Raw genomic sequence first — 15400 nt, 5'->3', positions numbered from 1 at the left:
TGGTAATCACAGTAGTTAAGGGATAAGAAGTCACAGTTCACATAGAGTGAAGGGAAATGGAATCCGAGAATGTCGCTGTTTTTGAAACTTTATTACTCACCACAAAAGGCCCACAGAACACAAGACGGGGTCGGCTCTGAGGTATACACCAAATTGTTTGTTTACAATTGTTCGAATGAACAATTGACCGATTTTAAAGGGTCACAATTGACCTTTTCACAATTGACCGCACATATATATATCACTTTGGTAATATATAAAGGGGTTTTGGGGGGTGTTCGGTTGGGTGGGAGGTTGCGGGGGGTTTCCCCCTGCATATATGTTACAATTGACCTTCACAATTCGGTCAATTGTGAAAAGGTCAATTGTAATTCGAACAGTTGTAAAATGAACAATTTGTATACAACCGGCTGTGATGGTGAAGAGGTACTCGGCACAAAGGGAAGGAGAGACAGCAATGGGTGCAGTGTTTGCATGAATATTAACCTATCCGAATCGAGTTTTTAAAACACTACTCTACAAAATACCACTGGAAATATTCAGTAAAATATGCACACTGACAAAAAGTCACCCAGAGATAGAATGAAATCAAATACTGCATGAAATACTTCAAATGATAGCAAGGAGAGTGCAGGGTCAGACTGGCCTATATGTAGGGTTCATGCCAGTAAATATATTATGTGTGACTACAGCAGACTTAGTCACATCTTACTTTAGTAGCCATGCACTGACTGAACCCCAAGACTGCAATCTCTGGAACTCCCTAACAGAGGGTGCCTCCAAACAAACTTTCAAATGGAATCATTTCATTTCATGTTTGTCTTTTCTATGCAGAAGGTAATAGTGTAGTAAGGTGGATGGGCTCAACATCTTAGTGTGTGAGGGTGCCTTGGGGACAAGGATGGTTCAGCCGCTACCCGATGAACTCCCAGAAGGTGGAAGGATTGCTATCCTGCAGGCGTGTCGTCCCCACTGAGGAGCAGTATTAGGTGCTCTGCACGCCGTCAGGGATGTTTAAAACCTCTAAAATGACCTTGTCAGGGACCATTTAAACATCTCTCTTTACAGACCTCTAACACATCCTTACCTGAGTAGATCAACTCCCTCATAGCCAGGGATTGTAATGTTACGTCTCCACTATAAGCCTCTCCAAGAAGGACCCCAAAAGGCTGCATACTAACAAGCTCTCGTCAGACTGACACAGTGTTTGCCAATAAAATGGAGAGTCAAAGAAAACATGTTAAAAGGAGTTCAAAAGATCATCAAAGCAAAGAGGTGAGTAAGATCACGTAGTTAAACACTTCAATTAGGTTCAATTAAATAGACTTACAGGACCATTAGGCACGACCGATTACCAAAACAGGGAATCAAACATTTCTAAAGGCCTACTAATCGGCGGGGCAAGACACCGGATAAACACTTCCAATTTGTATAAAAAGTGACTAGAAAGCCTAGAAGAGGAGAGAGGAACACCAGCGGCAGTGACAGTCAGATTTGGGACTGGAGCAGAATTAAGGTGGCACATGCAACACTCTTCCTACAGGAGTAGGAAGACCACGCCTGAGCAGAAGGTGGCGACCTTGTTAAGCAAACTGCTGACTCCCCCTACTGTGTCTCAAGGGAAAGAAACCTGTCCCAAGCCCAGGATGGACCTGGCCAGAGAAACCTTGAGTACCCAGATCGTGGCGAGACCAGGCCTTGTGACTAGTGATATCCGGTCGTGGTGGGACCCCCTTGTAAGTGCTGATAGCAGGCCATGCTGAGACAATGTTGGGAAGGGGAGACAACCATCCGACATCCCCAAACGGTTCAGGATAAGGCAAAGGCCATAAGATGTAATGTAAGAGACCAGGGGGTAGGGGGCGCTCTTAAAGTCCTACACACAATCACATTATTGCATGCTTTGTAGATGTAGTGCACATGCAGGAATAAACGCCATTTTAGATATTAGCAGCCATATTGAAGTGTAAGCCTAAACGCTGCACAGCAACAAGCATCACAAACGGGAACATGAGGAAAAGGAATAGGTTGTATCCCGGGCATTGATGAGAAAAGCCAGAGCCGCAGAGATCCATAATCCCTTCACTATCTTAAAAGCTGCCAGCCTTCATGCTCTTGGAAGAATGTGCCCTGCAAGGCCACAAGAGGAGGGCCAAGCATCTCTGTATGATACAATCCCACGAGAAGGAGGGCACGGGTCTCCAACCCCCACCAGTCCCAACTCTAAGGTATAGCACCCAAAGGCCCTAGCCTTAAGACCCCTGATTTCCAAGGTACTAGCCACCCCCAGACCACTGATCATAAACCTGTTTGACCCCTGATCGATCAGAAAGATCAGAAAGCAGGGCATTTTTGCCTGCACTTCTGGGTCAAATGATTTGTGCTGCGAGGTGCAGTGAGGGATAAAATATTAGCCCAGAACGAGGGTGGAAGACCTTGGAGAGGTGCCGGCCTGTCTGGAATCCAGTGAATACTGTGAGCTAGTGTGACCTTGGCCTATGTATAGGGTCTCACCAACCAGCCGCACAGATTTCTACTGTATGTAATGATGTAACTGATGACATTATGTACCTTCTTAATGTGCTGCCTATGCAGATTTTGCAGGAACGTTCGGCAGCAGCAGAACTCTTTGCTGATGCAATCCTATATTTTGGGAATAAAATACTTGTTATCCTCGCAAGAGGTGTCTTGGGATTTTTTCCCCGAGTGGGTTGTATTTTTTCTGGTGTGAGCATTCAGGGGCTTTCCCACAACATGTACAAGTAAATGCTGATATACTAGGTTATCGGGAGACCTGTCATTGTGAAAGAAAATTACAACGATCCTAGTGGGGCGTACCCGAACGACTACAAGATCGTAGAGGGAGACCGATATTGGTGAACTCAGAAGTCTGAGTTGATTACAGAGGCTGTTACTTGTCTTCCCTCCTTCAGCTACTGCAGTAAGTTTTTTCTACCTGCAACCAGGTCCATACCCTGCTGCCCTTTCTCTCCCCTCCTGCAGGACCTGGAGCTTCTCTCTACTAAAGCATGACTCTACCTCCAGGCTGGCTGTGCACCCATTCTTTCTCACCCTGTTTTGATGCTACCAGACCCACATTCCTTGAGTTGTCCATATTGTGCTGATGCTCATGCTTAGACCAACTTCTGGTACGCTGTTATTCCTCGTTCCGTTGTGGTCTCTTTCTGGCTGGCTCTCCTGGTATGCTCCCTCCTATGATGTTATCGCTTCAGTCCTCTGCATTGCAACTTGTGCCCTCTGGCACAGCCTTCCTTACCTTTCGTTCTACGTTCCTGCTGCTACTTTCCTCTTTGACTTCCTAAATGATGTTGATCTGCGCTACATTTCATCCGATTGCATTTTGTCTCCCATCCTCGCTCTGTCGTTGCCTCTGCGGTCCAGCTACTTTCCTCTTTGACTTCCTAAATGATGTTGATCTGCGCTACATTTCATCCGATTGCATTTTGTCTCCCATCCTCGCTCTGTCGTTGCCTCTGTGGTCCATGCTTACGGGCCTGCATTGACTTTGACATTTCATTTTCATCCATGCTGTCTTTGCCTCCAACCTTAAATGTTGCCATTGTTATGCTGCCCTGCTCTCTTTGTGATGTGGTAGTACTATGTATTTCACTTCCTGCCTACTTGCATCTGATACTGGCTGTAACCTTCTACTCTGTACTGTAATGAGCTGCGTCACACAATGGCTTGTTTTTTAACCTGTTGCACTTATTACCTCTCTCCTTCCTCCCCTCCTGCACTGCGTCCCTTTTTATTGTTAAGGACTTGCATGATCCAAATCGCCTCACGGGCTAGTCAGATTGTTATTGTTTGTTTTCTTCCTCTTTTCCCCCCTCCTTCATTTCCCCTCCTCCCCCTCTCCCCTTCTCCTATCGTATAGCACTAACACGTTCCAAATGTTTCAAGGGCTTTTAAGAACATTTTTTGTTTTTATTTTACACTTCATCCTCTTCCCTTTTCCCCTCCTCCTTGTCTCGATGTGCCTTGAAACACTATTTTTGTTGTACAGTGCAAATTATAAATAACCAATAAATAAATAAATAAAAGGGACCTGGGAAAGGTCTGCAGGATCGAAGTGAAAGCAGGAAGACCAAGGAATGGTGAGTCCCAACTGTGAGAAAACTTTGAAACTAGGGCCGAACATTATAGAGAAGGATTTGTGAACTCTTCTGTCGACCAATTCTTGGAAAGTTTGGTTTTTAGCTGAGGGACTAGCCAGGAGGCTAAGGACTTATTATGAGAACTTTCTGTTGGCCACATCTTTGAAATCTTGTGTTGTATACTAGGGATTCAGTGGAGAAACAAGGTCTTATTAGTTTGGGTTGAACTTTCTGATTCGACCAACTCCACAGGAGGTCATGGACGCCGGAAGCCTACTTCAATTTACAGGAATAGGCCAATTTGACTGAAAATAATTTACTGTATGGCCTAGTTGTCCGAATTTAGGCTGTACGAAATGATCGTACAATCATGGTCAACTAGGCCATACTGTTCCATTATAGCGAACAAGGGGAAGAGGGTTTGCAGGGTTGTTCCCTGCTCCCTTTGCTCGCTATAATGGTGACAGGGGTTGCGAGGGGGTCCCCCGCTTCCAGGACATTGGAAGTGGGGGACATTAAAAAAAAAAAGAAACAGAGAAAGGGACCCTGTGGCGTCAGTTCTGACCCGCGTTGCAGGGACGGAACTGATGCTGCAGGGTCAGAATGAAAGCGGACGTGCAAAGTTAAGTGGGGGTCTACAGTCAATTCCGCCGCGAACAATTATGCCACGGTCAAATCATACTAATCCACTTTACGGTGGTGCTTTTCACACATGGTTTGGATTTAAATGTCTCATTCCAGTTGCAAAGACTCCCCAAGAGCATGTTGGCATTTGCTCCAACCCGTACCTTGAAAGGCACATCAATAAAACATCTTGTTTAAACTACAAGCTGATTTTGTAAAGTATCATTACTCGCTGCTGGTTTGAATAAAGGCCAAGCTTTCTAGAGCTGGGTTTTTTGATGGTCCATGGAATCATGGCTTCTGGTGAAGGACTTTAGTAGTCACCTCTCAATCAACGTACCCTTTGTGAGCATAGGATTGAACAAACCAACATGGAAAGCGGTCTGCACACACCGTCAGATACAAGGACTGATTTTAGGCAATACATCAAAAGACTCTACACTATTTACATATGTAGAGGTGGGATTGCAGGGTTTGGGAAAGGGAGGGCAACACTGAGGTGATTCTTCGAGTAAGAGTAGGTGACAGTAAAGGGATTTTGAAGCCCATTACTGTGAGGGTGTTCTCAATATCGGGGGTTACGAGTTCCAGTAGAGGTGGCAGGTTGTTACAGCTGAGAGATCAACAGATAACCCAAGTCCAAGGAACAGTTTACTATTACTATTACCTCCCCAAGAAGGGATTATGTTTGATCAAACCCACAGGAATGGTATTCGGGATAGTACAACTATCAGTCTGAGTCCCACGCCCCAGTTTCTACCTAGGACTTTCATCCTCAGGCTGTCCTTCTCTCCATTAGAGCAGGGACACTTTCTGTTTCTAGAATTCTATAGTGCTCTAACAATTCGTTCTCGCCTCTGGGTATTTTGTGGTGGCGGTTAATGTTCTCCAGATCATGCCTTAGTGTGCACGGGCAATCATACTAGGTAACCCCACTGGTATCCTCATATCTTCCAGTCGGGGTCTAGCGTCAGGCAACATACACGCTGTTGTACCAGAGGTGTCCATCTGCTTTCCCATCCTGATCAGACTCGCAACTGACCTGGACTGGAAATTCTGGTTCATATCTCAGGCCCTAAGTATGGTCCCTTTTCCACTCCAGGGCCTCCATTCATCCAAGGTCCTAAAGAGCCCGTCTTTCATTCTGCTTAACCCCTTTCCTCCTCATCATAGCCCTCCATTTCACTCTTTGTTACTTACCTTCCTCCTTCTTTCTTCCTTCTCCTCCCCTCTGATTTTGCTACTTTTCCTTTGCAGCCCCCTCTTCCTCTCTATCTATTCCTGTCCTCTATGCTGTCTCCTCAGCTCTTTCTAGCCTTCTCTCCTCCACCTCCTCGCCTTCTCTCTCCTGTTCCCATAGCTGCTCTGCCATGCTCTACTCTTGACTCTCCCTCTCTCCTGCACTCCTACAGTGCCCCACTGCTTTACTCTCCTTATATACTCAAGCAGGACTAAGGTCCAGAGGCTCCATGTGCCGAGTTTAGGAAGCTTGTGTTGGCCATTTTGGAATTAGTTGCCCATTTTCCCTCATTGTCTGATTCTCTGATGAGACTGCCTGAGTCTGAACCTGAAGTTTCTCTCCAGTAAGGAGTCTTGTTTCCTCCTGACAGCTATGGGCCCCCTTGGAGTGAGTTGAGAAGGGCTCATGGCAGTACCCGCAAGTACTGATCGCATCTAGTGTCTCTCTAGCGGATAGGATTAATTACAATGAAAACATGATTTATGAAGTCCCATTGTCATGGGTCCACTTGCAACTTGTTCCCCTCTCTTTCAAGCTCCCCTTTCAATATCTATTGTAGGGTTCTCGGGGGTTAGTGTCTAGTTATGGGATAAGGGATCTGGCCCCACAGTCACAGCGCTCCCATCTCCGAGCATCTGGCATGTTTCCCCTCCATATACAGCCCTATCTTCTGTGAAGCTCCCTTCATCTCTAATAATGTGTAACATCTTGGAAAATCACCACTCACCTACAGGCATCCCCATCGATATATTTACTGATGAAAGGTCTGTGAGCAATTGGAAGTGTCAGCCGTGTAGGAATATTTCAAGGCCACCATAGCCCATATATCGGCTAGGCATTCTACTTTGGTTGTTGTGTAATTCCTGGGCAGATCTTTACTAGCCCCACCCCCGTCCCACTTCTGAGAAGGAACTGCCTCCAGATCTACCTTTAAAGGTTTGGCGATGAGGAGCGTTGGATGGCAGAGATAACATATCAATTCATCAAAGGCACCCTGGCTCTAGCTGTTTCATTGTAGGTGGTTGGGTTTGGAAACCTTAATGTTGGTATGGAAAGGGTCCAGCAATTGTCGTAAATGAGGGGATGAATCATCATATTATCTAGCTAGCCATTGGAAGAGCCACAGCTGTTTCCTGTTGGTGCAGTGCAGTTATCACTTCCTTTCTTGCGATTGCATGAGGCCTTTTACCACCTGGAAGCCCAGGCATCTATCAGTGGGCTGGGCAAGGTGACGCTCGCCAGTTGTCTCTTAACACCATCTTCCTCAGGGTTTATGTTACCAGGTACAAAGGTCTCATGAGCTTGCTTCCAATGTGTTTATGGATCATAGTGTCATCCAGGTAAGTATGGCATAGACATGGTGGTCCATTAGGCCATGAAAAGTGGTGTCTGTGCCTTGAGACACAGAAAGCAGAGCTGTGAATTGAAGCGTTCCTCCGGTGTGTGGAAGGCAGTCTTTTCCTTATCGCCAGAAAGCCGAGGGATATGCCAATAACCTCTGGCACAGCGTTGAGATTTACATGCACATGCCTTTTTGCACAATCATTTTATTGATCCCGGAAACTGGATAGGCCTTACCTTTCCAGAAATTGGGTCAAAAACACCAACCTCGCCTGGTTTTTCCAAAGACATGATTGGACAAGCCCAGTGACTTTGGGAGGGTTCAATGACTCACAACTCCTCCAGCTTCCGAATTTCCTCCTTGACAACCTGTCCTCCCACTTGAAGGGGGCAGTAGGCCTAGAGCTACCAATTTTTCAGGTGCTTTGCAAATGTGATGAAACAAATGCTTTGCTTGTCCCGGTATATCTGAAAGCACTTCTCGGAAGTGCTTGAGTCAGCTGGGAATATATTTGGACGCACTGTGTTGCAGGCTTTCTGGACCTATCATATGAGGTGGGGAAGGGTTTAGTTCTTCTGGATCTTCTCAGGTAGAGGGCAGCCACCACAGTCACGTCATCTGGGTCCTTCCACTCCCTCAACCAGGTTATGTAATACACCTAGGAAGGCTTTCCAGTGTCCCTTTGTTCCATCCTGACATGACAGTATAGGGTGCATGCCATGACAGCACAGGGTGCAGGCCATGACAGCATAGGGTGCTTGTCATGACAGCACAGGGTGCATGTCATGACAGCATAGGGTGCATGCCATGACAGTATAGGGTACATGCCATCACAGCATAGGGTGCATGTCATGACAGCACAGGGTACATGCCATGACAGCACAGGGTGCATGCCATGACAGCATAGGGTGCATGCCATGATAGTATAGGGTGCGTGACATGACAGTATAGGGTGCATGCCATGACAGCACAGGGTTCATGCCATGACAGTATAGGGCGCATGCCATGACAGAATAGGGTGTGTGCCATGATAGTATAGGGTGCATGCCATTGGGAAAACAGCTTGTTTTCTGCGGCCAGAAGTCAAGTCAGGACTTTGTCCTCTACATTGAACTTGTATAGTTGGGCCTGCTGATCATACAGTAACTTTTGCTTGTTCTGAGCGTGGCACATGTGTTGGTTCTCACAGGTTCACAGATGAGCATAATTTTCTCTCTGACCCTTTGGAGGAAATGGGCCAAGTTCACAGCCGGGTCATGTTGGTTCCCCCCAGCTTTCCATCAGCATTTCCAATACATTGTGGTCTTCCTCCCTGAGATGAGTTTATCCCTGAGACTCTTGTACAGACATACAGGGTCTTCAGGACAGGAAACAAGGCTCACAGGATCAGGTCAATTGTTCCATTTCCGTCCACCAGTTTCCAGAACATGTTAGTCAATGTTTGAAGTGTTCAACTGAGCTAGTATGCAGAGGTTCAGAGAGTCTGAACATGCACCAGGGTCCTACTGTCCTCTATAATCCCCCATAAACATGGATTCTTGATCTGTTAGGATCAATTTCAGGACCCCTACCTTTGATAAGAACACACCAGATGATTAAGGTTTGGTTGTGTTGTGTTGTTCTTTAAAGGGAACATGTTTGGGTACTCGGTGGCGTGAACAACTTTAACTAGTATCAGTTTCCTGCTTTAGAAGAATCCAAGGAACACATATTATCCATCCACACTCTATATAAATAGCCTTGCGTGTTCTAAAGCACCAGGCTCAGACGGAATAGCTATTACAAAGTCTTCTGAAACACTCATGCCCCCCACCGCCTGAAGGTGTATCAAAAGGCTATTGAAAAGGGAGGTTTGCATCAAACAATGAGAGACACCACTATGACTCTATTATATTATTAAAACCAGAGAAGGAACGAGAACAATGTTCCTCTTATCGCTCTCTCTCTCTTACAAACGTTGATAATAATAATATATACCATAGGTTACTCCCGTGCATGCAAAGGCTCGGAATCCTGGATCAATCGAATCTTGCATCTATCGGGATTCATGCCCGGAAGAAGTACGTCCTATGGCCTAAGGTGGTGTTTTGGGCTTCTGGATCTGTTGAACAGGAAGTTCTAGCAATCTCAGTACTAGAAGCTGGAAAGTCATTGGATTCGATTGAGTGGCGTTTCTCGTTAGCTGTCCTGCTCAAACTGGGACAGAGGTCTGAATCTGTCTCCAAGGTGGCTATTCTATACAACTCCCCCAAGGCTAAGATAAATATAAATGGGCAATTGTCAGACTCTTTCTCATTGGGCAGGGGCACAAAGCACGGCTGGCCCCTCTCGCCAATGCTCTTCGCCCTGGCCATTGAGCCTCTGGCGGCTCTGCTAAGAGACCAACATTTAAACAGGACATACAGCTATACCTAGAAATGTATTATATCTCTGTATGCGGAACCTTGCACTTATAATGCATCAAATAAGCCTGTTTGGGGAACACTCCGGTCTGCGTATCAATCTTGGAAAATCCATTATTTTCCCCTTAACTGAGGGAGCCCCCGAAGCTTCAAGAGTGTTGGGTTTAGAAGGGAAAGAACTAGATTATTGGGGATAGAAATCAGGAAAGATCCTGATCTGCTGTTCAGAGAGAATTATGGCAAAACCATAGACAACTGAAAATACAGGTGCTGAAATGGCGTGATCTACCTCTGATACCAATTATTGCACCCCCGGATCATCTGTATTTGTTTTTCAGTGTCCCCTTGATTCGGCCAGAGTGCTTTTTCTGTTAGCTCAGGGGTTTACTGTTAGAATTGATATGAGCCGGGAAGCACGCGAGAGCAAGCTGTGAATAGCCAACAGCTCCTTGGAATAAGGTGGTCTTGCCCAGCCAGACTTGGAAAGTTACTAGCCAGCATGACAGACCTTCTTCCTGTCATTCTGGTACCCCAAAAGGCCAGAAAGACAGTGTGTACAGACTAAGAGATAAGTAGAAAGGAAAAAATGATTAACTAAATATTGTAGCTTGCACACATCGGGCATGGAATAGGATAGTGGCCAAACAGGGCATAATTAGCCCATATTCCCTCATTAGTACCGGTCAAATGGAAAAAGCACTCAAGAAAGTATATATAGCCTTGGTGACTAGACTGGGAATTACCACGTTCGGGGACTACTCCCTGGGCGTTCTTTTGTAACACTAACGGCTTTCAAGGAAGAAGGGTGATTTTCTATTTCAGACAACTAAAAAATGTATTTAGAGAAAATTGTCTGTCCTTTCCAGTTCAACCCCCCAATCTTTACACCACTAAATAACACCAATGTGGCACAGGCCGAAGTTTGTTTGGTCTCAAGGATATATGGAAGACTCTTGCAGGATGCGCCGGACAGTGGGAGAACAATTTGGGCCATGATATTCAGGTCGAAGAATGGTCCCTCATTTCCACCAGGTACAAAGGTATACATTTCAATTGTATTCACCAGACTTGCTGCACTGCAGCCAAACTACACAGCTACTACTCAGGGTCCTCATGACTGTACTCACTGTAAAGCCCGCATGCTGACCTTATGCTTTGGGCCTGATTATGCAACACCATATTTGAGCCTTATAGAACTGTGTTATTTCGTCCTAAGACGTATTAAGGAACACATGGAGTTGTTGCCTATGTTCGGCTTACCCGTTCCATCCAGGTTTCGCTCAGAAGTTGGTTGGACTAGTTCTGGCTCAAAGAAGAGTCCTAATAGCCTGGTGGAAGGCTCCAACCACCAGGTTTAAAGACTGTTTATCCAAAGTTGCTTATTGCTATTACATGGAGATTGACAACATATGTTCCAACTCATTCGGGTTCCATATCAATACCATTTAATACCAGAACCCCAGGATACGTACTCAACATGATGGCAAAGACTAAATGCCAAGTCGCAGTGCATTGAAGGCGCATACGTATCCTTTTAGTACAATTATGAAGTATGCTCTAGCAGTAGCAGAGGCAGCTTCTGGTGCCAGGGGGTGCAGATAATAGGGCACCAGTGTGAGGCTGCAGGGCATACTAGGCACCAGAGGGGATCTGGGGAGTTGGGGGGGGGTCACCGGCCATTCCCCTTACTCTCCCCCTGGCACCAACACTGTGGCCTTGTCACATTGATGCATGTTTTATTTAATGAACTGTTGGCACCAATCTTGATTAGTCTTTGTAGAATTTCTATTGAATATCATAAATAAAATATATTTTAAACAAATCCATCCACACTCTAGAAAAAGGGTCTTTGTTAAATGTAAGAGGCTGGTGAGGGGGTTTAACCCACACCTAGGCTGGAGGTCTTTTGACATATGTGACACATTTCACAATTCCTCTTAAAATCCCCCGGCCAAATAGACCAACTATGGTCGTGCTCTTGAGTCTTGACTATCCCCCGAAGGCTGGCAGTCAGGTATCATTGGGCCAACTCTAGTAGTGGATGATGGAAAGGAGTGCGGACTAGGGGTTGGGAATGGGAGGCCTGCCCGCTCTGTTCCATTATGTTATCCTTGGTAAAGTAATCCATTATTTCCTATGAAGAAGGGTCCTTGTTTATGGCCCCCTCTTCTACTGGCATCACTTGATGAAAAGCATTCCAGAGAAAGACCTCATTATGCCAGGCAATTGCAAAATCTGGGAAAAGGTAAAAGTCTGCATTTCGTGATGAGGGATCCAGTTGGCGAGTACAGCTAATTGGCCCGCTAGGTCGGGCCAGCTCCTTTACCTCATCCATTCCGGTTTAAAATTGAGCTCAGATATATATTGAGCTATTGGGTACCCAATGTGGATGGGAAAGGGATATACTGAATGATTAATAGGTAGTGCCATCACCACGCCCCTATAGCCTTTGTCGATAACTCTGGATCTCACATTGATGCCATAGTCTGCCCCTAACCCCGACTTGAGGGTTAATTTTATCATAGATTTATCGGAGGAACACGATTGTCAAGTCTGTAGAAAGAAGACCTTGATCCCAAGTTCTGCTGTAATGTGTAGATAAAAGCCAGCCACCCTGCATGGTTCAGTATGCATGGTATGATCTGGTTGGACACCCAACCACGGTCGGAGGGGTGCAGATGTAGGGCAGGTTCAGACTCTTGCTTGGGGTCCTGCTGGCCTCTACCTCACCACTTCAGGAAACTCCATAACACCCAAATCTTAAAGAGTCCACCTCCCATTGTTCCCTCATTTTTTTCTACTCCTTTCTACTCTCTTATTTTCTCCTCCTCTGCACTGCACCATTTCCTCTAATTCTCTCCTCCTCCTCACTTTTGTTCCTTCTCCTCTCTGTCCTGATTTTGACCTTTTCTGGTCCACCTGTTCCTCTCCTCTCCATCTCCTCCTTTCTTCCTACTTCCCCTTTCTACTCTCTTCTTCTCCTATCCTCTCCTCTTCTCTGCTCTCTCTCCTTCTCCTCACTGCTCCTCCATGCTCTACTATGCACTCTGTTTCTCCTGCACATCCACATTCTGACTCCTAACTCCCACACCACCCCATTTCTTCAGTCCCCTTATATACTTTTGCAGGGCTGGGGCAGCTCCATCTGAGTGAGAGATAAATGCAACACAACCACACTTAGTGATTTGTTAAAGGCCCCACTTTGTCTAACTTGCTCAGAGGACCGGCTCTGCCCACCAAGGTTAAACAGCAGCTGTCCGCCATCTTGGAATCAATCTGCCCCTTTTCTCTGATCGCCTTATTCTCTGATATAACCACCAGGGTCAGGGCCTGAAGTCTATATGGGGAAGTCTATATGGGATAAGGATCCTAATTTCCACATGCCACTTGTAGGTTCCAGCAGACTGAGAACAGTGAGCCATATGGCAGGTCCCCTGACCCGAGCGTTCGAGCTTGTGCATTTCTAGTATAAGTTTAGTTCTAGATCCATTCTAGTTAATGTGAAGCTCACGTAGCCATGCTGCTGCAGGTCTAGGAGTGGAGAGGTCCTCTCTCTTCCAATCTCCCTATTCAATATCTAGTGCATGTTTTTGGGAGCAGAACAGAGTGTCGGGGGGGGTTAGCTAAGGGTGGGATGAAGGGGCTGGGTGATACTCTGTATTCTGCCTCAAGCACTAGCATTATTGAGTGGGTGACAAGTCACTGTCCCCTGTGTATTCCTACTCTCATCCCTAGCTTCCAGCATGTGACTTTGTCACAGGGGAGAGGAGGGAGAATGAGCAGAAGTGAGATGCAGTGCGTAGGGGCAGGGACAATGAGCTTGAGCAGGGTTTGGAATTTCAGGGTGCGAAGAAAAGAGAGAGAGTGGGGGAGCGGGGAAATGGATGCCTGTGGACATATTTAAATGCCATGAAAACTCATTTAAAAAGGGAGTGTTGGTGCATTGTGTGATAATCAGCATCACGGTGGTGGCCAGAGGTGGGAGGGAATCGAGGGAGATCAAAGTAAGCGCGCAGGTCAAAGTTAAGAAGTTTCTCCGGAGGGAGAAAATAATAGAGTTGACGACCCAGGAAAAGACTTGAGCAAAAGTCTACTTTTCTGAGGACTAGAGTGGCGTTAGAGTTTTAGCAGCGTGGAAAGTAAGGCGGGGATCGATTTCCCTGATGTTCAGCCTGGCTTCTATTGAAATAGTAGTAATTAATTGCTGGAGCCCTATGGGGAAGGGGGTATGAGAAGATTAGAAGGAAATGATATAGGAAAGGGGAGAAGTGGGTTTGTGTTTGAAGGAGGGAGTAAGAGCACTTCGGTTTTTGAAGCGCTAAGCATCAGGAAACGCAGTGCCATGCAGTGATGAATGTGTGAGAGAGAGAGACAGACAGTTATTGGTGCAGGATGAGAATACTGGCATAAAGGAGGGGGACGAGAGGGAGGGCTTGGGTATCATCAGCAAAGGGATGGTATGAGATGCAAAAGGAAGAGATGGATTTCGCAAGAGCGGAGGTGTAAAGAGTGAGGCAGAAAAGGCCAAGGGAAGAACGGTGCAGGAATCTCTACAGGAAGGCAAGTGGTGGGGAGGGTGCCAAAGTTCGGCCATATGGACGAGGAGTGGGCAGACGAAAAGGTGGCAATTCATGGGAGGGTAGTGTCCTGGAGACCAGGTGAATGCTGGTGATGAAGGGAGAAGGGTTATCCACCGTGTTGAATGTAGCAGAGGTGCCAAGGAGAATGAGAATGGATGAGAGAAAACCAGTAGTATGTTGCTGGGGTGTGTGGAAGAGATAGTCCCATAGGCCTCTTACTGCCTTAATCAGGGAAACGGTTTGTGGAGTAAAGGTGCGATCAGTGATCTGAGCAGCATAGTGTAATAAAGCCCCACCTGTTGCAGCCCGGTGGTTTGGAAAAGGGGACGATGTGGTGAAAGATATGAGGAGCTAGGGTGAGATGAGGCGCAGCAGCTCACGTGGTGCCCTAAATTAGATTCCTTAGAATCATCAGAAGGTTTGGGGAGTGGTTGCGATTCAGTTAGATCTATAATGATATTCTGGTATGATCCTGTTAAATACTTTTAACCCATCATCAAAATGTGGGTGGAATTATGTGATACACTTAGAGGTACAAGGGATCAGTGTTACTTCGTCGTAAGTTTCTTTCTTACCCTTCGTCTGAAGATTTGGCGCTTCTCCTGAAATGCACACATTGCTTTTTCTTAATGTTTTGTAAGAACCAGGAGTTTAGCAGTTTTTTCTGAAAAAAGAAGAAATATAGACAATGAGCTTTACGTGGTCAGCATGAATCTAAGATTGAAAACTGGACACTTTCTGTCTAGTTTATGAGGTGAACATCAACCAAACCGAGTAGGGAGAGATACATTCAGAGAAGTCTCAAATGCAGCAGAAGATTGAAACAGCCATCTAGTTTGCCAATTTCCTAATTGCATTTTATGCCTGGTCCCCAGCAGTACCCATGATTAATCAGTGTTGTTGGTTGGTCCATTTTCCCTCATCTAGGGAATTTTTTTTAGGTTTACAACTTTGCCTAATAGCGGACAGCTGACGGAGATGTTCAGCCGCTTCATACCCCTTTGTGGGCTACTCTGGTGGTGGCCGGAAGAATAAACAACACATCTTTCATGGAATGCTATCAGGTGGTTCTGCGAGTAGCCTGATTGTTGCCA

At 46.0% G+C, this 15400-nt stretch overlaps 1 protein-coding gene across 1 annotated transcript in view; it reads right to left on the bottom strand.

Annotated features, from left to right (window-relative positions):
• The window catches only part of LOC138528195 (transient receptor potential cation channel subfamily M member 2-like), a 679103-nt gene that overhangs the window by 653965 nt on the left and 9738 nt on the right, over positions 1-15400 (bottom strand). The window contains exon 2 of the mRNA XM_069639648.1: positions 14882-14970. Within this exon, the coding sequence (XP_069495749.1) occupies positions 14882-14970 (89 nt within the window). The remainder of the gene's footprint in view (positions 1-14881; positions 14971-15400) is intronic.

The sequence above is a fragment of the Ambystoma mexicanum genome, chromosome 7q (genome assembly GCF_040938575.1).
Source record: "Ambystoma mexicanum isolate Mex_15411 chromosome 7q, UKY_AmexF1_1, whole genome shotgun sequence".
NCBI classification, from domain to species: Eukaryota; Metazoa; Chordata; class Amphibia; order Caudata; family Ambystomatidae; genus Ambystoma; species Ambystoma mexicanum.
The sequence above is the reverse complement of the archived record's forward strand: the minus strand, read 5'-3'. Positions and strand labels throughout refer to the sequence as shown.